This window comes from Spea bombifrons, chromosome 2, assembly GCF_027358695.1.
Source record: "Spea bombifrons isolate aSpeBom1 chromosome 2, aSpeBom1.2.pri, whole genome shotgun sequence".
Taxonomy (NCBI): domain Eukaryota; kingdom Metazoa; phylum Chordata; class Amphibia; order Anura; family Pelobatidae; genus Spea; species Spea bombifrons.
In genome coordinates, this window is record NC_071088.1 from 2,386,179 (window position 1) to 2,403,955 (window position 17,777).

At 50.6% G+C, this 17,777-nt stretch overlaps 1 protein-coding gene across 1 annotated transcript; it reads right to left on the reverse strand.

The window, feature by feature from the left end:
• Positions 1–4,371: 4,371 nt before the first annotated feature.
• GPR156 (G protein-coupled receptor 156) lies at positions 4,372–9,016 on the reverse strand. The gene is made up of 9 exons (XM_053457937.1): positions 8,909–9,016; positions 8,711–8,829; positions 8,405–8,528; positions 8,027–8,137; positions 7,514–7,639; positions 7,301–7,396; positions 6,963–7,199; positions 6,076–6,237; positions 4,372–5,765 (listed from the first exon to the last, which is right to left on the reverse strand). The coding sequence occupies exons 1-9, from the start codon at positions 9,014–9,016 to the stop codon at positions 4,491–4,493; spliced, it is 2,358 nt and encodes a 785-aa protein (XP_053313912.1). The 3' UTR covers positions 4,372–4,490.
• Between the last annotated feature and the right edge of the window lie 8,761 nt (positions 9,017–17,777).

Consider the following 17,777-nt stretch of genomic DNA (forward strand, 5'->3'; position numbering starts at 1 on the left):
CAGCTGGGCCCCTTAGCAGCGAGCTGAGGGCGGGGAGGATAGACAAAATACGGTCATGGCGGCTCCTCCACAAGGCCAGGCCTGCTGCTTCTCACAGGAAAACTCAAAATGGCGACCTGCAGGTCCCCCCACTAGTCAGGCGCTCCTGGGGGCCAATGTCTGGGAGGTTATGTCACCGAAGCGCCCTGTGCCCTCTCCCCTGAGGGGAACTGCCGCCGCCTGCCTCCCGGGGGGGATATGGAGGTCCTGTCACTAGCTACACGCGGGGATTCTTGCCGATTCCTCTGATATCCGCCGCTCCGCGATCGAGCTCTTTCCCTTTGTCACCCTCCGTCCGACTGACCGCATTTGCCTGTCGGTTTTTTTTTTTTTCCTGTAATGCCCTCCTCCTTCTCCTCACAATGACGCAGCGCCCCGCGAAGTTTACACGAATACGCTGCAGAAGTAGCGTAAGTACGATAGAGAATAGGAGTAAGGGCGGGGAAACTGCTGCCAGTTCCTGAATGACGTCCCACTCCAAGATGGCCAAGCCCACAACCCTCGCCAGCAAAGCACAGCCAATCATCGAAAGGGTTGGTAAGATGGGCAGGGAAAAGAGCTACCGCTAGACCAATGAAAAAGGAAACCAGTCTCCGCTCGGCGCTTTCCTTTGCTCCTCCTCCGTGCCTCACCGTTCCAGATACTCGCATGCGATTGGCTCCTCTTCTAGGGCGTTAACGATCTTAGCCAATGCAAAGCGTGCATTGCTCTTCCCCGCTTTCTCTTGCAGTCTATTGAACGCTCATTGGTTTATCGTATCCCTCTCTGCTGCAACGCCTAAGGATAAAGGCGACCAGAAAAAAAAAATGCAAGGAGGACTGTGATTGGTGAGAGCGTGCAGCCGCTGCAGTAGCAGCAGCAGCGGCAGAAACTAGGAGGGGGCGGAAGTAGGTGTGGCAAATCCTTTTAAGACACCGGAAGTGTGACCTTTAGCACGTATTTAGGCGGTCTAATGTTGAGTTGCTATGGTGATGGGGAGCTTAGCGTAGAATCTGATTTCCATAGCTGGTAGTTCTGTCTCAGGGTCGATCGTCACTTTAGGCTTCGTGGCCAAGCATGTTGTTGGGCATAAGGTGAATGTCTGACCCAAGGAGCTAACAATCTGATCCCTCACAGAACTGTCTTTGCCTTCATTGACTGTGCAGTAAGGCCTTAACTATTGTTTTGGGTGATAAAAGTACATTTTTAAGTATAATTGCAGATATGGGCCTTTCCCGTTGATGAGCAGAGCTGCGATGAGAGAAAAAAATGCATTATGGCCATTAATGTATATTTAAAGGTATCCGGGGTAAGGGAAGTTTGCGGTCTCGCCCGCGCTGGGGTTGCCCTGTTATATACCCAGGGGCATTCAGGACAGGTGGGAGCGTAAATACTTTAATACTCAGATTTGCACGCTGAGTGTTTTAATCGTTTTTGTTTCACAGGATAAGAGCAGAAAATACTATAAGGAGGGGAGGAATCAGAAGTTACGTAATGTTAGGGCAGCTCAGGGGTAGGATAAAAGGCAGTGTAAGGAATGTGCCGGGGGCGCAGCTGCCGGCGTGACGATCACGTCGGGTCTCATAGAACGGATGACATAAACCCACGACCCTGAGATCTAAAGGTCACCGGCCAAACGTGGCAATAGTCTGGAGACGCCAGCTTCATTCATGGTGCCGCGGTCCAAGGTAGGGGGTCCGTATACATTCCCGGGAACCTTCTGGGTTTTTGCCCCGATCTCAGGATGAAGGGGCAGATTCACAGTTCCTCAATCCTCAGATTGCCATTGCATATGCTTTGAGTACCGGCAAACCCCGCTTAAAAGATATAGTTGCAGCGCAACCATTCCCCTGTCTGCGTTCCCGGGAACGGACACGGAAAAGCGCGGCGTCGGGGAGTCTTTTAAGTGTTTTGTGGTGGGAGAGACCCGGTGATTGCAGGACATGCGTTGATAAGTGGGGGTGGGGGGGACACGCTTCACTTTAAGTACATTGTCGTTTTCCATACATGCCCTGGACCCCGCTGCGTACATTAATGTGCCCCCGGTATTTCAGGGGTCCGAAGCAGTCACTTGTGTTGGTTAGCGTGGGGAGAGGTGCGACTGAGAACACACGCGGCCACGCGATGAAGCTCTGTCCAGCAGCACAGCTTCCGGGCCCAGCCAGAGGAGGTCAGAGGATCAGTAGCCCACGACCCCCAGTGCCTTTAAAAACGGGACCGTGCCCAAAAACATATACTGTCCAGCAACCCAGTCCTCAAGGCAGAATAATGTAGAGACAGGCCATCCGACGCACCGGGCAAACGCACATTAGTCTGCTGGCCGGCCGCACTCATCAAATTGCCAGGGCTGCCTCGGTCCGGCCATGGTTATAGAATTCAATAATTCCCAAGTCCTGTCTCGTTCGTGTGACTTGAAGGCTGGGTTGGGAACGGCTGATCTTAAGGGTTAAATGAGCCTGATCACCATTAATAATCAGCACAGCATGCAAGCTGCCTAAGGTATGGTAACGTCGCCGCGTTCGATGGCTCAGCGTTTTCTAAAGCATTTTATGCACGCTGTATGCTAGAGGAGTCCGGTCCACCCCGAGCCCTGCAGCGATAAGCAGACAAGACAAGCGTGGTCAGGAGCATGCTGGGAGAAAATATGAAACGGTTAATCAAAGTTCAAACGTTCAATTAAATATATCTTAGAAACCGCTGAACCGGATATAAAAATGTCCATGCGGCATATTAATAGAACTATGATATGTTGGATTACAGGTAGGTTTTCCAGGTGTTAATTTAACCAGTTGCATTTATTTTAGCTCATGGAAGGTGAGGTCGGGGGCAGCCTATGGCAGAGCCAGCTTTATCTAATCAATTTCCTGCTACGAAATTCCCCCCACCTTTACAGGCTGCCTCAACCAATCAGCAACTTTACAATAGGAATAATTTGGGCCCATTAGTACCGGTTGAGGATCGTGTAAACATTGTGACAGCCGACCTGAGTATTGTTGCTGGCCGTGTCCATCCCTTTATGACCGCAGCGTCCCCATCTTCTGATGGCCGCTTCCAGCAGGATAACGCACCGCGTCACAAATCACATCATCCCAAACTGGTTTCTGGAACCTGACGATGAGGTCACTGAACTCCGACGGCCTCCACGGTCACCGGATCTCAATCATATAGAGCACCTTTTGGGATGTGGAGGATGGGAAATTGCAAACCGTTATATGGGTTTATTTAGTGCAGGGATGCTCAAACTGCGGCCCTCCAGCTGCTGCAGGACTACATCTCCCATAATGCTCCTTCAGCTAAGGGGCTGGCTGAGGAGTATGGGAGATGTAGTCCTGCAGCAGCTGGAGGGCCGCAGTTTGAGCACCCCTGATTTAGCGTATAGTCTGTGGGATTTGGGAAAAGTGACAGATTTGTTCTATTCACAAAGTTGCGGGTTCTTTGTGGGGTTATAACGCTGCGCCGCTGCCCCCTCTTGGCCCCACCTGGTACATCATTATTTAATGGCTGCAAAAGCTCTGAAAAGAAACGCATTTTCCGTACATTCTGCTTATTTATTTTGCTGGCTTGTCATGTGACGCGCAACCCCGAGCTCAGCTCCCAAACTGCGCTTGCTGATTGCTTTCTGGCAGTCCTCGATAACTCCGTGTGTTCACTCTGTAAGTCGCTTGGTCCTGTTGGGGCCGTGGAGCCTCAGAGCCGAAAGATACTTTGTTCGTTTAAACGGACAGCAACACCCGCATTCCCCGTAACGAGCGCTTGTTTTATTTACTGACTGCTTTCTGTCTCGTCGCAGTTGTCTACCCAGCAAAAAATTATAATTGAGACGCAATAAGAGAAATCTTTAATAACTTAACAATCTATAAAATGAAACAATAATTTAATTAACCACTTCAATCGCTCGTATCAGATCTGTAAATCTGCCCCCCCCGTTATAAATTTATATAAAACACAGTATTTGGTGTTTATCTTTATCAGATAGAAGAACTGCATTTGTAATCTGCGTACCATCGGAAGACTAACTTCCCCAGAACCACAGAGGCCGGGGTAACGGCAAGCGAATGGGGGTCCCGTGCTGCTGCTTGGGTGCACCCCTCACCAGCTCCTAAATATTTCTGTCCGTCTCTCTGAATAGTAAATTAATTTGTGAAACTGGCTTTCGTCATCGCGATACTAGCTCTGCCGCGTTCGCGGTGTTCGTTTGGCTCGGCGTCGCATTCATTTGGAGCAACTTGTGCAATTAACATACCTGGGAACTTCCCAGCCCCCCCCAGCTCTCCTCTCCCAGCACTTTATAGGAGCAGGAAGGGGCTGCGGTTACATTAAGGAGAAGGGATTCTCCCCTGGAAGTGTCCCCGAGGCCTGGTTATCGGCTCTGGTCTCTGTGGCCCCCGTGTGAAATCCATAGTGTTGCTGGGTATGACATCTGATTTCAGTTCCGTTTGTTCCCGGCCCCCGGGGCCGATCTTGCCGTCCAGCTATACAAATGTCGGTTTGAGGTCCTCTTTGAAGTTTACGACCGGTTGCTGCGACCACCCATACAGCTGGTCCGCGGTGTCTGCCTCCGAGGTGCAGCTGTCGCTGGAGTCGTATAGCTTGGGAAAACACAGTTCGCAGTAAGGCCTGTGACAATAACAAAAAGCCTCGTCCGAGCTGCTCGAGTCGGTCTCTGTACAGGACGTTTGAGATCCGGGCCCCCCAAATATCCCCATCCCGTGTGCTTCCGGTCCTGATTGGCGGCACTTTGTAATAGAAACCGATATGGCGGAGCAGCCTGTCCTTGTCATTAACCTTGGGACACCGTTCTCTTTAATGTTCTGCTCCTGTCCCGTCGGGTCACCCAGGTCTGTGGTCTCGATGGCTGGAAGCGGGTGATTTCGAGTGAAGTCATCAGAAGCCCCTTTCGTGTTGCTCTCACCTGGGTGGGCCGCTCTCTCGCCTCTTGTGACCCTACCCCTGTTACACCTGCTCCAGTTACCTTTTCTCATGATATAGCAGGCAGGTGGAGGCACTGAGCTGGGACCCTGAGTGTTAGTAGGGAGACTCCTTTGATTGTGAGCGTGCCCTCGTCTTCTTCGTGTAAGGTAAGGGGACAAGCTGAGACACACCTTGTGAAGACCCTCGGTGGAAAGGGGTGCGTGTTCTCTGTGGACGCTGTGGCTGGCCCGTCTCTGCCTTCTGGGGGATAAACGACTGGACCCCGGCAACGTCTCCACGCTGAGCTCCTTCAGAATCTCTTGGAGTTTATCACTACTGACGTAGTTCACCTTCCTCGATAATTGCTCCCAGTCTTCGTATGCGCTTCGCCCGTTAACCTCTGGGTGGCGGCACTGAGCTGCATAAATGTTCTCGGTGAAACTCACATTCCTGGAGTTTGATGTCAGCTGATTAGCTGGACCGGAGCCCCCGGAGGGGTCAGAATCCTTGCACCGTAACTCATTTTGTACGTCAGTGTGGTCGGGTGAGACATCTGACTGATGTCCAGGAGAAGGATCCTGCCCGGCTCCTTGAACGTCCTCCGCCTCGCACGCTTTGGATCCCGGATCACACGTGGTTGATTCTGGGTTTGGTCCTTTCACGGCTGCTTCACCTGAAGTAGCTTCAATGTGTTGATCAGCTGATGCCGAAGGAGACGAAGCGATTATCTCACTGCCTTCCGTCGCATCAAAACTTTCTTCGGACTTAAGTAGCTGAACCAGCTTGTCCTTGGCGCTGTTCACCTGCTCCTGGAGGCTTTCTATAACAGCATTTTTCTGTGGGAAGTATCAAACGACACTTAATCACAACCAGGAAACCTTTTATTAATGATAACAGTAAATAACGAGAAAAAAAAAAACTTAATCAAATTTTGGTAAAAGTACTTGAGTAGAAGTTGATATATTTTATTTGGCCAACATGGATGTTTTATGGATATATATGAGCGAGTGCTTGTAACTAAACAGGATCTGCTTAACGGTCTAAAATGTGAGTGCCTGGAACAGCCTCCTGCCCAACGTGGTACAGAAGAACACAGCTGCAGAACCGAGATAAAGCCACACAGGTCCCTTTCTGGGGTATTCTCACCTCGGTCAGAAGTCTTCTCATGGACGTGTTCTCTCCGAGCAGTTGGTAGATCTGTTCCTCGCTGTACATGGATCGGAAGCTCTTGCTGGGGCTATTGAAATACTTGGCCATCTGGACTACGCTGTTACTTTGTTCTTCCTCAAACTGCCTCCACTGCAGTAACTGGGATGTGGGGCAGATAACCAAACAGGTTTTGGCGAGCGAAATGAATACAGAGAGAAAGGCAGGAATGGTCAAGTTACAAAAATACCGGTATTGGCCATTTCTAGTTTTGTGCATTCAGATTCCTGATCTATTTTATTTATTTTTTGCCAATTTTATTAATTGGTGTGAATGTTCAAAAATGTGGGGCCCCCAAAGAAACAAACAAAAGCAAGCATCTCCCCAGTATCAGCTCTGTTAGGCTTCCCGGAGCGCCCCGGCCGCAGGAGTCCGAGGCTGGAATAATGCAGACTTCTCTTTCTCTGCGAATCTGTTCTCCAGTCGCCCTGTTGAGGAAGCGCTCCAGGAGGCTGAGTTAACGCAGCTGATACCTGGGAGAACCCGGCCAAGAAAGAAGACGGAACAACAGAGCTGCGTAGATGAATTTCGTATCCGAATGGAAAAAGACTCTGAATTTCGTCTGAACTGAAAGGGCATGAAATTAAATTTGTTGCCCGAAAACGAATGGAACAAAAATAGCATTTGCACAAATCTAGCCATTTCTTTAATGCATTCAAGATGGGGATCTTTTGTTTGGGAGCTTGAATTATAACCGCTAGCCCATCCACTCCTGCTCACCTGTTCCAGACTCCAGATTAAGGAGGCCGTGACACAGAAAACCAAAAACATATGGACGGAAAGTAGAAATAAACCCTAAATGTCCCGGAACTCTTTGTTTCGGTTACCTGCGGGATGAAGACGAGGCAGTTGATGGTGGTGCTGCAGATGAGGATGCTCCCGGATGTTATCCCATACACCAGGTTGGGCCAAGAGTAAAAGTAACGATTAATTAAAATCACGGCACCAGCAGCTAAAATCACCAGGGCGCTCCCGACCATGATGACCAAGGACTGGTTGACCGGCGGAGAGCTGATGTTACGAGTCAGACCAGCCAAGTAACTTCCATAAACCAGAAGGGCTCCCTGCGAGAATCGGGATACAAAGACTGACGGGTAACTAAGTGTCAAGGATACGGTCTGCATTAACTCCAAACGCGCACCAGGTTCTGATAAAACGCTCCTACCTTAAACCCACCGAGAAGGCCTATCCAGAGATCAGCGTATAGGGAGGCGCAGAAGTTGGTGCTGGAGACGGCACAGAGCATCCTGTGACCTGCGGCCTGGGAAAAGGTAAGAGGTGGCTCATTCTCACAAGGTAATTGGGGCGATGAGCAAAATAAGGTGGTTTTGGCTCTTATGTTTGTATAGACAGCGTGCCGATTCTTAAATAAACTCACTCTGATGCTGGCAGCTGCCATCCGTACGCACGACACAGGGTCAGACAGGACCCAGACAAGGAGTAACAGGGAGTCGGCAAACAGGAGCAGAGCAACCAGGCCAAGCAGTGTTAGATCCTTAATGATCTGCGGAAGAAAGTATTGGACGCGGTTAGGAGCCGCCACCATCCTGCACATGAAAAGGACCTGCTTCTGGATCTTTAATAGCAGCTTGTAGTCCGCGGGTTAATGGCGGCTCTCGCCCTCCTGCTGGTGGCCACTTGGAAGAGCTGCTCTTACAGTGTACCGGCCACCGGCCACTAATATGGGAGCCTGACGGGAAATGCGTTAGTAGCAACAAGATGGTCCAAGCTCTATAAACCTTACTGTGCGATGTCTTCGTTATAATGTATGGTTCTGTAACTGCGAGGTTAAAGTCTTCATACTTTTTGCTTTTATATATATATGATTATTTTCATGTTCGCGGTTGGGTTAGAGATGGGATTTTTGTGAGGGGGCAGTTGTATCGCTTACCACCCGTTTATCGGGAACACGGTGTGAAAATACTCTGTGGAGCCGCCAGCTCTTCCCCAGCAGAGGTCCAAAGACCAACGTGATTCCCACATACAGAAGGCTGATCCGCACCTGGGGCACACAACAAACAAAAGGCAGCGAGAGGTGGAAATTCTTTCTTCTGATACAAACAAATCTGTTTTCCAGAGGCTTGGGGTTGGTTAATAAAGAGGTTTTGGAGAAGTAGGACAATAGGAGGATGAAGATGCTGACGGAGGGGGATGGAGAGGAGAACATGGATGGGAAAGAACCAAACAAGATCCACATAGACGGTAACATCGCTGACTGCGTGGCCTTTGGACAGGTAAGGCGTGGAGGCCGGATGGGGTTGATGCTCACCTGAATGACAGTTTCCATGGAAATGAGGGGTTCTTGTACCAGGAAGAGGAAGGCGCTGATGTAAGAGAGAGCGCTGCCCAATAGGATAACCAGGTTCAGATTGGGACTGGACATCTTCACAATCCTGAAACAACACAGCCTGTAGTGTGACGCTGAACACAACCCACCGTACCCCGGCACCGAGACACACAGTCTCTACAGACACACAGACCATACAGATGGCTGCGGTATAGAGCATTGAACTAAACAGCCACGGACACTTTAGGAGCGTTCGCACACTCACTGTACCGACACGAAGTTACCAACCTGTTCCCGCGGAACCTCACGGTGAAGATACAGAAGAAGACGGCGAGGAGGAGGCCGCAGGAGAGAAGTGACCCAGAAACCCCCAAGATGGCGGCAGAGATCCGTGTTCTGTCTGGCGGCTGTAGGGAAAAGAGATTATGATAGTATGTATTTCTTAATCCCCTCTACGATGTTTTGGGCATACCCCTCATTCCTTACCCTGGACACTCTGCAGACCTCCTGAAGGACCCCCAGAGCCTCCTCTCTATCCAAAGTGGTCTCCAAACGACTCTGTGATAGGTCAGTGCAATTCAGGGCCGGCTCCATATCCCAGGCACCGTCAGTGGCTCTTCCATAGGTCTCCAGCAAGATGGGGGACAGCTAGGGCCGGTGCAGGACCCTCAGTCACCCCCTGAGTCCTGGATACTTAATCTTTCACAAAATGTGAAAGATTACTGGTAGGAAGGGGTTCTATTCTTGTGGGGTAAAAGCTGAAGCTTCATTTCTGCTGTCCCATTGGGGTTGAGTGGTAACAGTCCGGTGTGAGGATGCGCTCTTGGCTGAAGAATTGGCGCTCAACGATCCGGTGCAGTACCTGTCACCCGTCACTAGATGGCAGGCTGTGTCTTTCGGTGTATCTGGCGGGGGACATCGGTCGCTCCCAGTATAGAGAAGTCGCTCTGCAGAGACAGACGGGGAGAGTTCAGGCCGTGTGAGAGATTTCTCAGACCCAAACTTACCTGACTGCAAACCGTGCCTGCAATCAACATCAACCCCATGGCACTGAGCAGCCCTGCGAGACCTCTCTGAAACCACACCGGGGTCATCGCTAAAGGGGCAGAACTGAAGGAGACGGCTGCACAAGTTACCCCGTTACACCCATGGGGGAATTGTTACCTCACAGTTAAAAATGCAAAGCTAGTGTTATGGAGTTATTTTAAACCCAATTTCATGACAGTTTCTACAAATCAAAATGCTTTATATGCACTAAATACAGCCAGCCGGTCCTTTGGCTTAAATCACTTTGCCCCCTCTCCTCCCCTGATGTCCCTCTCTCCTCCCCTGATGCCCCTCTCTCCTCCCCCGATGCCCCTCTTTTCTAGGAGGTCAGAATGTTTGCTGGGTATGAGGGGATCGCAGGGTTCTACAGCCCTAAAAGCCCCGATAATGTGTATAGAAACAGCAGGGAACGGCTTTATAAATTAAACGGGGTAAATAAACCCCATTATTCTTCTTCTAAATGCCCCACTCAGCATGGCTCTTATTGTCACCCAATAAATGGCGAGAAGGTGGCCTCGAAACATCTCTGGTATTTTATTTAGCTATTATAGAACCGTCAGTTTTTGTGATTTCCGCGTTGTTTTGGGTTTAATTCCGTCTCTTTTGCTGCTGAAACTATTTTTATGACTATTTTTAAGCCAAGTCAGCAGAAAGCTCTCAGGCTCCCGCTCTTTGGCGACCTCTCATTACTGGGCGATGATTGCGGAGGAACCACCTCGTCTTTCAGGCCCTTACTCACGCTGCTCCAGGTGGGGGGCTTTTGTGCTGCTTTTATGCCGCTCTTTGCTGATTGGGGGGGTCTGGTGCGGCCCCCGTTGCTTTTCCAGAGACGTTTACTGCAACCGGAGCAGCGAGGAGAGGAAGCCTCGTGTGCAGCGGATCAGAACATATTGGATGTTACGAGGAAAGCATCTTAGTGACGTCAGAGATGCCTGGGGTATGAGGCAATCAAGCAGGGCATGGGGGGTAAGTAATGACCCTGGCCTGGGCGGGGGGTGAGTTATGACCCTGGCCTGGGCGGGGGGGGTGAGTTATGACCCTGGCCTGGGCGGGGGGTGAGTTATGACCCTGGCCTGGGTGGGGGGTGAGTTATGACCCTAGCCTGGGGGGGGTGAGTAATGACCCTGGCCTGGGGTACTAAGCCTCCAGACAGTCCAGGTCGGGCACGTTCTCCGGATTCTCAGGTCTGAACAGGCGCGAGACTCGAAGGTAACCAGCTGGACCCCATCGCCTCTCGCTCAAGCAGCCAACGGTCTGCGCCCCTCAGCCTGGGGTAATTGTGTCGGCTCAGGCAAGGAGCGGCTCCGGGTAGCCGGTGCCAGGTATACTGACACGGCTCCCGCGTTCGATGCCATTGCCCAGAACCTGCTGACATTCGCCGCCGAAAACAATGCCGCGTTTCAAAACGGCCAAAACTTGATCTTTTCGTGAATGAAGCTTTAGCTGGAATTGAAGCGAGTTTAGTATCCGGCTTACGGATGAAAATACCCAAAAATGTCAAAAATCACACGATAAAAGAGTTCTTTGTCCCAAAAAGACGCCGCCGTGTCTTGGTTTACAAATGGCTGCGTCCAGGACTGGCGACGTATTACAGCAAGAAGCGGGTGTGGGGCCGAACCGACGGGCAAAAGCAACAGAGAAATACCCCAAGCAAAGCGGGCATCTGCCCCACGTGACGGGATATCAGGAAAAACATCCCCAAAAATGTGTAAAAATATCTGCGCGTAGCGTTTGCGGCTCACAAATCAAAAGTCGCAAAATCCAGCCGCTTTGAGTTTCCCATGTCGGGGTTTGGGGCATTTAAAATGCTGCCCCCTGCAGTACGTGGGGGGTATCACTGAGTGATTCTGGGGATCCGCACGCAGCTGCCTTTCTATAAAGCGTCTGAATGAATAAAAAAACCCTGAAACAGCACGAAAATAGTTAATTATTGCCGGTCCAGGGGGGCCGTGTAATGGTTAATTACCGCAGCTCTAAGGCGAGTCGTAAGCCCTCGTTACCGAGCCCGGACCCTTCTTACCTGCAGCCCGTCCCGGTCAGCGAGTGTTAGCTCCTCAGCTCCGGCTCTGATGTGTCTGAGCTAGCTGGGAGGACTGGAAGTCCCAGCAGCCGGACGGGGGGCTGGAAGGGTCGGGGGGCCGGTAACGCCCTGTATGACTGACACGCTGGACAGAGCTGATTTTTAGCTCGGCGGGAGATGGCAGACACAGCTTGGTATGTAGCGTGGAGCCCCGGACGCAGCACGTCACATGTCAGCCCACGCTCCTCATGGCACCAACTTCATAACGTGCTTTCATATAATGAGATCCGGCCCCATGCGGGGTTACCGAGCCGCGGGCTTACAGGCCGGGGACCCCCGCAGCCAACGCGCCAAACATCCCACCCCGTGCATTTACAACGTGTTTCACTTACACACCATCTGTACTGTGCGTACCTTCTCTGTAACTACACTATGACATCATCACCAAAAACATTTTCAGGCTGCAGCTGACAGTGGAATTCTGATACATCGAGCTGTAGTGCTGTCTGACCTCATCGAAAGCTCTAATCAGTGAAATCGCGGGGCTGATTCGCCATTTTTACCCTTTTTGAATCCCTCTTTAGTTCTTCATTCTTACGAGAGCTTTCTGCGCGTCACACGCTTTCTTGGATTCCTTTACAGTGTTTGTTTCCACTGGAAGTCTATTCCAGGCACCTACTACCCTTTTCGTAATCTTCTTAACAATGAGATATAGATAATTACCGCAGATCCAACCAGCCCGTTTGGCAGCCATTGTGTGACATCATAATTATTTGGGAGAATGGATACATTTATTTATATGCCAACCCAGAGAACGCTAATAGCATCCAGATATCACGGGACTACAACTCCCATCAGGCTCATTCAGCCTGGAACATTCCCATGGCATCTTCTTGGCGTTTGTCTTGACCCGGGGGCCAGTAAAGCCTTTGATGTCAGACACAATGCGACGGATACAACACGTTACATTTGTTTGCCGTGAGTGTAAACAGTGAGTGTAAACAATGCGTGTAAACAATGAGTGTAAACGATGGCGCCGTGAGGGCTCTGTTGCTAAGTTTGGTGTCCTGAGGGTGAGTAGAGGGGAATTCTTCAAAGCAGACAATAGAATTATTTCGCTCGGAGCTCCTGACACCATGCGCCGCGTGACAACCTGTCAATCACCCCGGCAGCCGCTTCCACCGACACCCTGCGGCAGGCCGGATGATGGCCGTCGGAAGGAGGGCAAAATGAGATACAGTAAAGAGGCAGCCGAGGCCCCCACAAAATCCACGATTAACAAAAAAAACTAAATCTATTCAACGGAAACCTAAAATCACTAAGTTACAGCATTTTATAAACGCGGCGGATCCGGCGTGACGAGGAAATCCCGGAGCCGATACATTTTATCAGTAACTTTATGTCATTTTAATGTCAAATCAGTTCACAAAATCAACTTTCACTGAAGACTCAGAACCCAATGCCTATCCCATGCATGTTTAACCCCTTAAGGACAATGGGCAGTCCCTAAACCCATTGAAAACAATGCATTTTGAGCCCGTATATGTATGGGCTTTGTCATGAAGGGGTTAATACCCTCACTGTATTACCCTCTACCACCTCTGCTGGGAGGCTGTTCCACTTTTTCATCTAAATCGCACTTCTCTTTGTGCTATGTGTATCTGTATCCTCCGTGAACAAAGGACATGTGATCTCTGCTCCCGAGTGGAGCGTCGGCGGCATTAATAAAACAGGAGTCGCCGGCGGCCAGATGCTGCCGAGTAATTCCATTCTTTAACTCGTTGCACGGAGACGATGTATTTATCAGGACGGAGACGTTATTTGGGAAACAATAAAATTCGGCCCGACCTGCAACCCTCTAATCAATAAAAATGGGGCGAGAGGGGTGAACGGGGCGAAATGTTCTATAATTTATAAATAAACGATTTCACGTTTTAGTGAAATAATGTTTACGGTTTAAATGAAATGGGTCATGTGACCTGCAGACTGACACTTTGCTGTTACCATGACAACTGCAAACCTCAAGGCATTCTGCCTTTTAACCCTGGGTGAAACATTCTAGTGCCCCCCCCCGTCCCAAGGAGCTTACATCATATCACCGCTTCCAGGGGGGCTCTGGGTGTGTGGGGGGTCCCATCTCTGACATAATCAGCAGAAATCACCACGTTCTACTTTGAATTAATTCTGAAATACTAAAAAATTGTCATTGATATTAAATCGACGAGCCTCATCCGGACAGATCCCAACAGAGTCTGAGCTGAAACTAGATGGTGACAAGGAGGTAGATAAGTGGAATAGCCTCCCAGCAGAAGTGGTAGAGGGTAATACAGTGAGGGTATTAAACATGCATGGGATTGACATACGGCTCCTGAATCTAAGACGGGCTTAAGGTTTGAGTCGTTACAGCAGCAGAAACGGGCGACTAGACGGGGGCCGGATGGGGCCGATCTGCTGGCGGGTTCCAGGTTTCTGTGTGATGGGGCTGGTCACTTACATGCGGTCCTGCGCGTCGCCCTCACCGGTACCTCCGTTACAGCTGATGCTGCGATCCGGTTCCGCTCTGCGCTCTCACGGCCCCCGGCGTTGGGTTACGTCCCCCCGAAAGCGTTTGTTCCCCGGGTAACCTGACCCCACGGCAGCCGGTAACGTCTCCGCCAGACGCTGCTCTCCGAACCCATCCAAACCGAGCGTATTTTTGGGGACACACCTTCCTACCTGCTGGGAGGGGCTCCAGTCGTCACGGCGATTCGTGTCACCCACCTGGTGCTGCCGGCGCAGACAGTAAGATGACTCTCCACCAACCAGCAACAACCATTTCCATTCCAGTATAACCAGTCCCAGTTACCCGGTGACTACCTACCATGCGTTCCCAAAGCGATCGCAGTTCTCCTGGAATGAAACGCCTGGAGCCCGTTTGGTGAATGTCTGAACATGCGCAGCTCTTACATTCAGCAGCTGTATGCCGATCCCATGCGTGTTTAATACCCTCGCTTTATTACCCTCTACCACCTCTGCTGGGAGGCTGTTCTACTAATATACCACCCCCACAGTAATGACATTAATATTTTAAAGCTTCTCAATCCGAGGAGAAATCTGATTGCCTTTTGGAGTCAAGAAGGAAATTTTACCCCTAAATGTGAAAATAAGAAAAATCACTGAATTGGGGTTTATTTTGCCTTCTTTAGGATCAAAAGCAGAAGGATCGTAAAAGAGGGGCTGGTTTTTTGGAACCTAAATGACCGCGTTACTGAGTGACATGGCGTAGCCGGCCGCGGAATCTCTGTCCAAAACGCGGTATTTTCAGCATTTTGAGGATGGGGTGAAGCGTTTCAGTTTGTTGGGCGTCCCGGGGCATGCGCAGCCGTAAAGCGTCTCGCCCTTCCTCCCCGTAACAATGTAATAGATTAAGAAGCGCAACTTACGTCACGGGATCGTTCGGAGCAGAAGCCGGGCCGCGTCACGTATGACACACGTCTGTTTCGGCACTTAGTAGATAAAGCGCTTTGTTTATACATAAACACGCCGCAGGAAACTCGCCCCCCGCGTTCCTGGAAAACAAGCGTCTGTCATCCATGCGCGGATTAAGCCGACACTCATCGCAGAAAATCGCGGGCGGCGCAGGGAGCTTGCGTTTCATAAACAGGCGATAAAGGGTGCGAGTCCGAGAGCCACGAAAAGGACCCGAAAAATGCGGGCGAGGAGACCCTGCGGCGGGCGAGGAGACCCTGCGGCGGGCGCAGCCACCGACGCGCTCTCTGAATTATAATCCGGACGCATCGCCGCGGCTCAAGAACGTTTCCGGGGATCTAACGGGGTTTTTAATCTCTTCTGATGTTCCGTACGGATTTACCCCTCTGCGGCTACTAAAACTGCCCATCTGGCTCCCGAATTCCACATATTGTGCCAATCTTCTGACCCACGCATCGAAAAAGGGGGGCGCTGATTGGGAGTAATCAGTACACTAAAAACAAAACTCATCGTACACGGGGCGTCTGAAGCCATTACTTACTGCCACTAATCCTTTTCTATAAAATATGCAAATTGAAATAAAGTAAATAACAGAAAACCTTTAATTTTCCTCACTGATTGAGATGACCGAATACACACCAGGACAGGCTCTGCCACACCGACACCCAAACACACACACCAGGACAATCTCTGCCACACCGACACCCAGACACACACACACCAGGACAGGCTCTGCCACACCGACACCCAAACACACACACACCAGGACAGGTTCTGCCACACCGACACCCAGACACACACACCAGGACAATCTCTGCCACACCGACACCCAAACACACACACACCAGGACAATCTCTGCCACACCGACACCCAGACACACACACACCAGGACAGGCTCTGCCACACCGACACCCAAACACACACACACCAGGACAGGTTCTGCCACACAGAGACCCAAACACACACCAGGCAATCTCTGCCACCCACATCCGAACACACACACACCAGGACAGGTTCTGCCACACAGACACCCAGACACACACACTCCAGGACAATCTCTGCCACACTGACACCCAGACACACACACCAGGACAGGTTCTGCCACACAGACACCCACATCCGGACAGGCTAAGCTACAACAATAAAAAAATATCTATTTTAACACAGCCAGCACTATGTGTATTGATGCCCCCAGCCTGCCCCTCCATTCAGTATTGATTTATGAGATGGGCCCCAGCTGTGCTGTGCCCCTTCTGTGCCCCCATTTCGGCCCCCATCTAAATCTACCAATTACTGCACAGCTTAGCGAATAAAGACCTTTTGTAAATACACATTCTCAGTGAAATCGGTAATTTATACTTCGCATTCGGTGATCAGGGAGCCGGCGGCGTCCGTCTGTCCGTCCAGTCAATCAATTAGGGGTTAACACACAGTTTAGTGAATAAAGCCTAGCGAGAAGACCAATCACACACGCGCGCGTGTAGTGTGTCCAATAGGGCTGGTTTAACCCCTTAAGGGGACCAGGGCTGATCCTGACTTTATTTCATAAATTTTATTTACCTTTTTTCCTAATTCCTGATATAATTTAGGACCAAACATTCCGAAAATATTCATTTAAAAAGAAACCCCCCCCGCACTCTGTATCATACAGCAAAAGCAACAGGCCTATCGCCCTCTGTGGGGGGCTTTGTAACCCCCAGCAGTCTCCCGCAGTAAAACTTACCGGGGTCCCGAAAAAAAAAAATTATGTATTTTTTTGGTCTTTATTTTAAATGTTTTCATTTTTTTTCCATCATAAAAGAAGCAAACAGCTGGCGGCAAGCGGCGCTCCCTCCCTCCCTCGCACCCGGAAATATACTGCGATCCGTCGCTGGCCGTAGCGGTGTACAAATCCTAACTGTCGGAACGTTCTCTAGAACGAGGTGAGGGTTCCTTCGGAGGCACGGCCGCTCTCCCAATAAACTGCAAGCTCTGTGGCCCAGTCACCCACCGGTACTTACACGCTGCATGCGCTTCTTACCCAAAAACATTAAAATGATACGAAAAACAGTTTATTGGCATTTTTTTGGTTTTAGTACAATAAGAGCAGTTAGTTTAAAGGTTGTTTAAAGTGTAAGCTCTTGTGCGCCGACAGCGGTCCTCCGATTCAGAGCTCGTGGTGGGATCTCCGGCTTTTCTAACCAGGTCCATGGCTGCCCCCGGCCCCGTCTGCCCCCCCCCCGCTTTGTACAACGGATGTATATTTCTGTATTCTAGATGCCCCCATTTAATGCACCGTGCAGGGCAGAAGCGCTTCTCACACCCTCCCTAGTGTATACATTATATATATGAGTTAAAGGGACTCCCTCGTCCATAAGGCACCATGTGACATGCGGCCCACCCTGCTTATTAATGAAGGGGTGCATTTCACGGCCACCAGAGTGGATTTTGGCCGGCCATTAAACAGTTAACCTTGCACTAAATTAAAGTAGCAAAGGGTCAATTGATTAATGTTGGTTTATTTGCACAGCAGCCCCCCCCCCCCGGGGGCTCTCCAGAGATCTTACTAAAGTATTCAGGGGCCACGCTGGGCCGGCCGGGGTACAGCACCTCCGGGGAATCATTCTCATCACAGATATCAGGGGCCGCTTTATCTCCATCCAGCCCCGAAGAACTCGAGCGCGCGCTCACACGCATTAATTTGCCGAGGGCCGGGGTGTCCCTTAAGGGCCGCCGTAGGGAGTGTTACAGGGCGCTGATCCACCTCACGCGCCCCGACCCCGCCGAGATCTCATTCTCTCCGAATCATGAAAAAGCGCCTCGTTCATAATTCTCCAGGG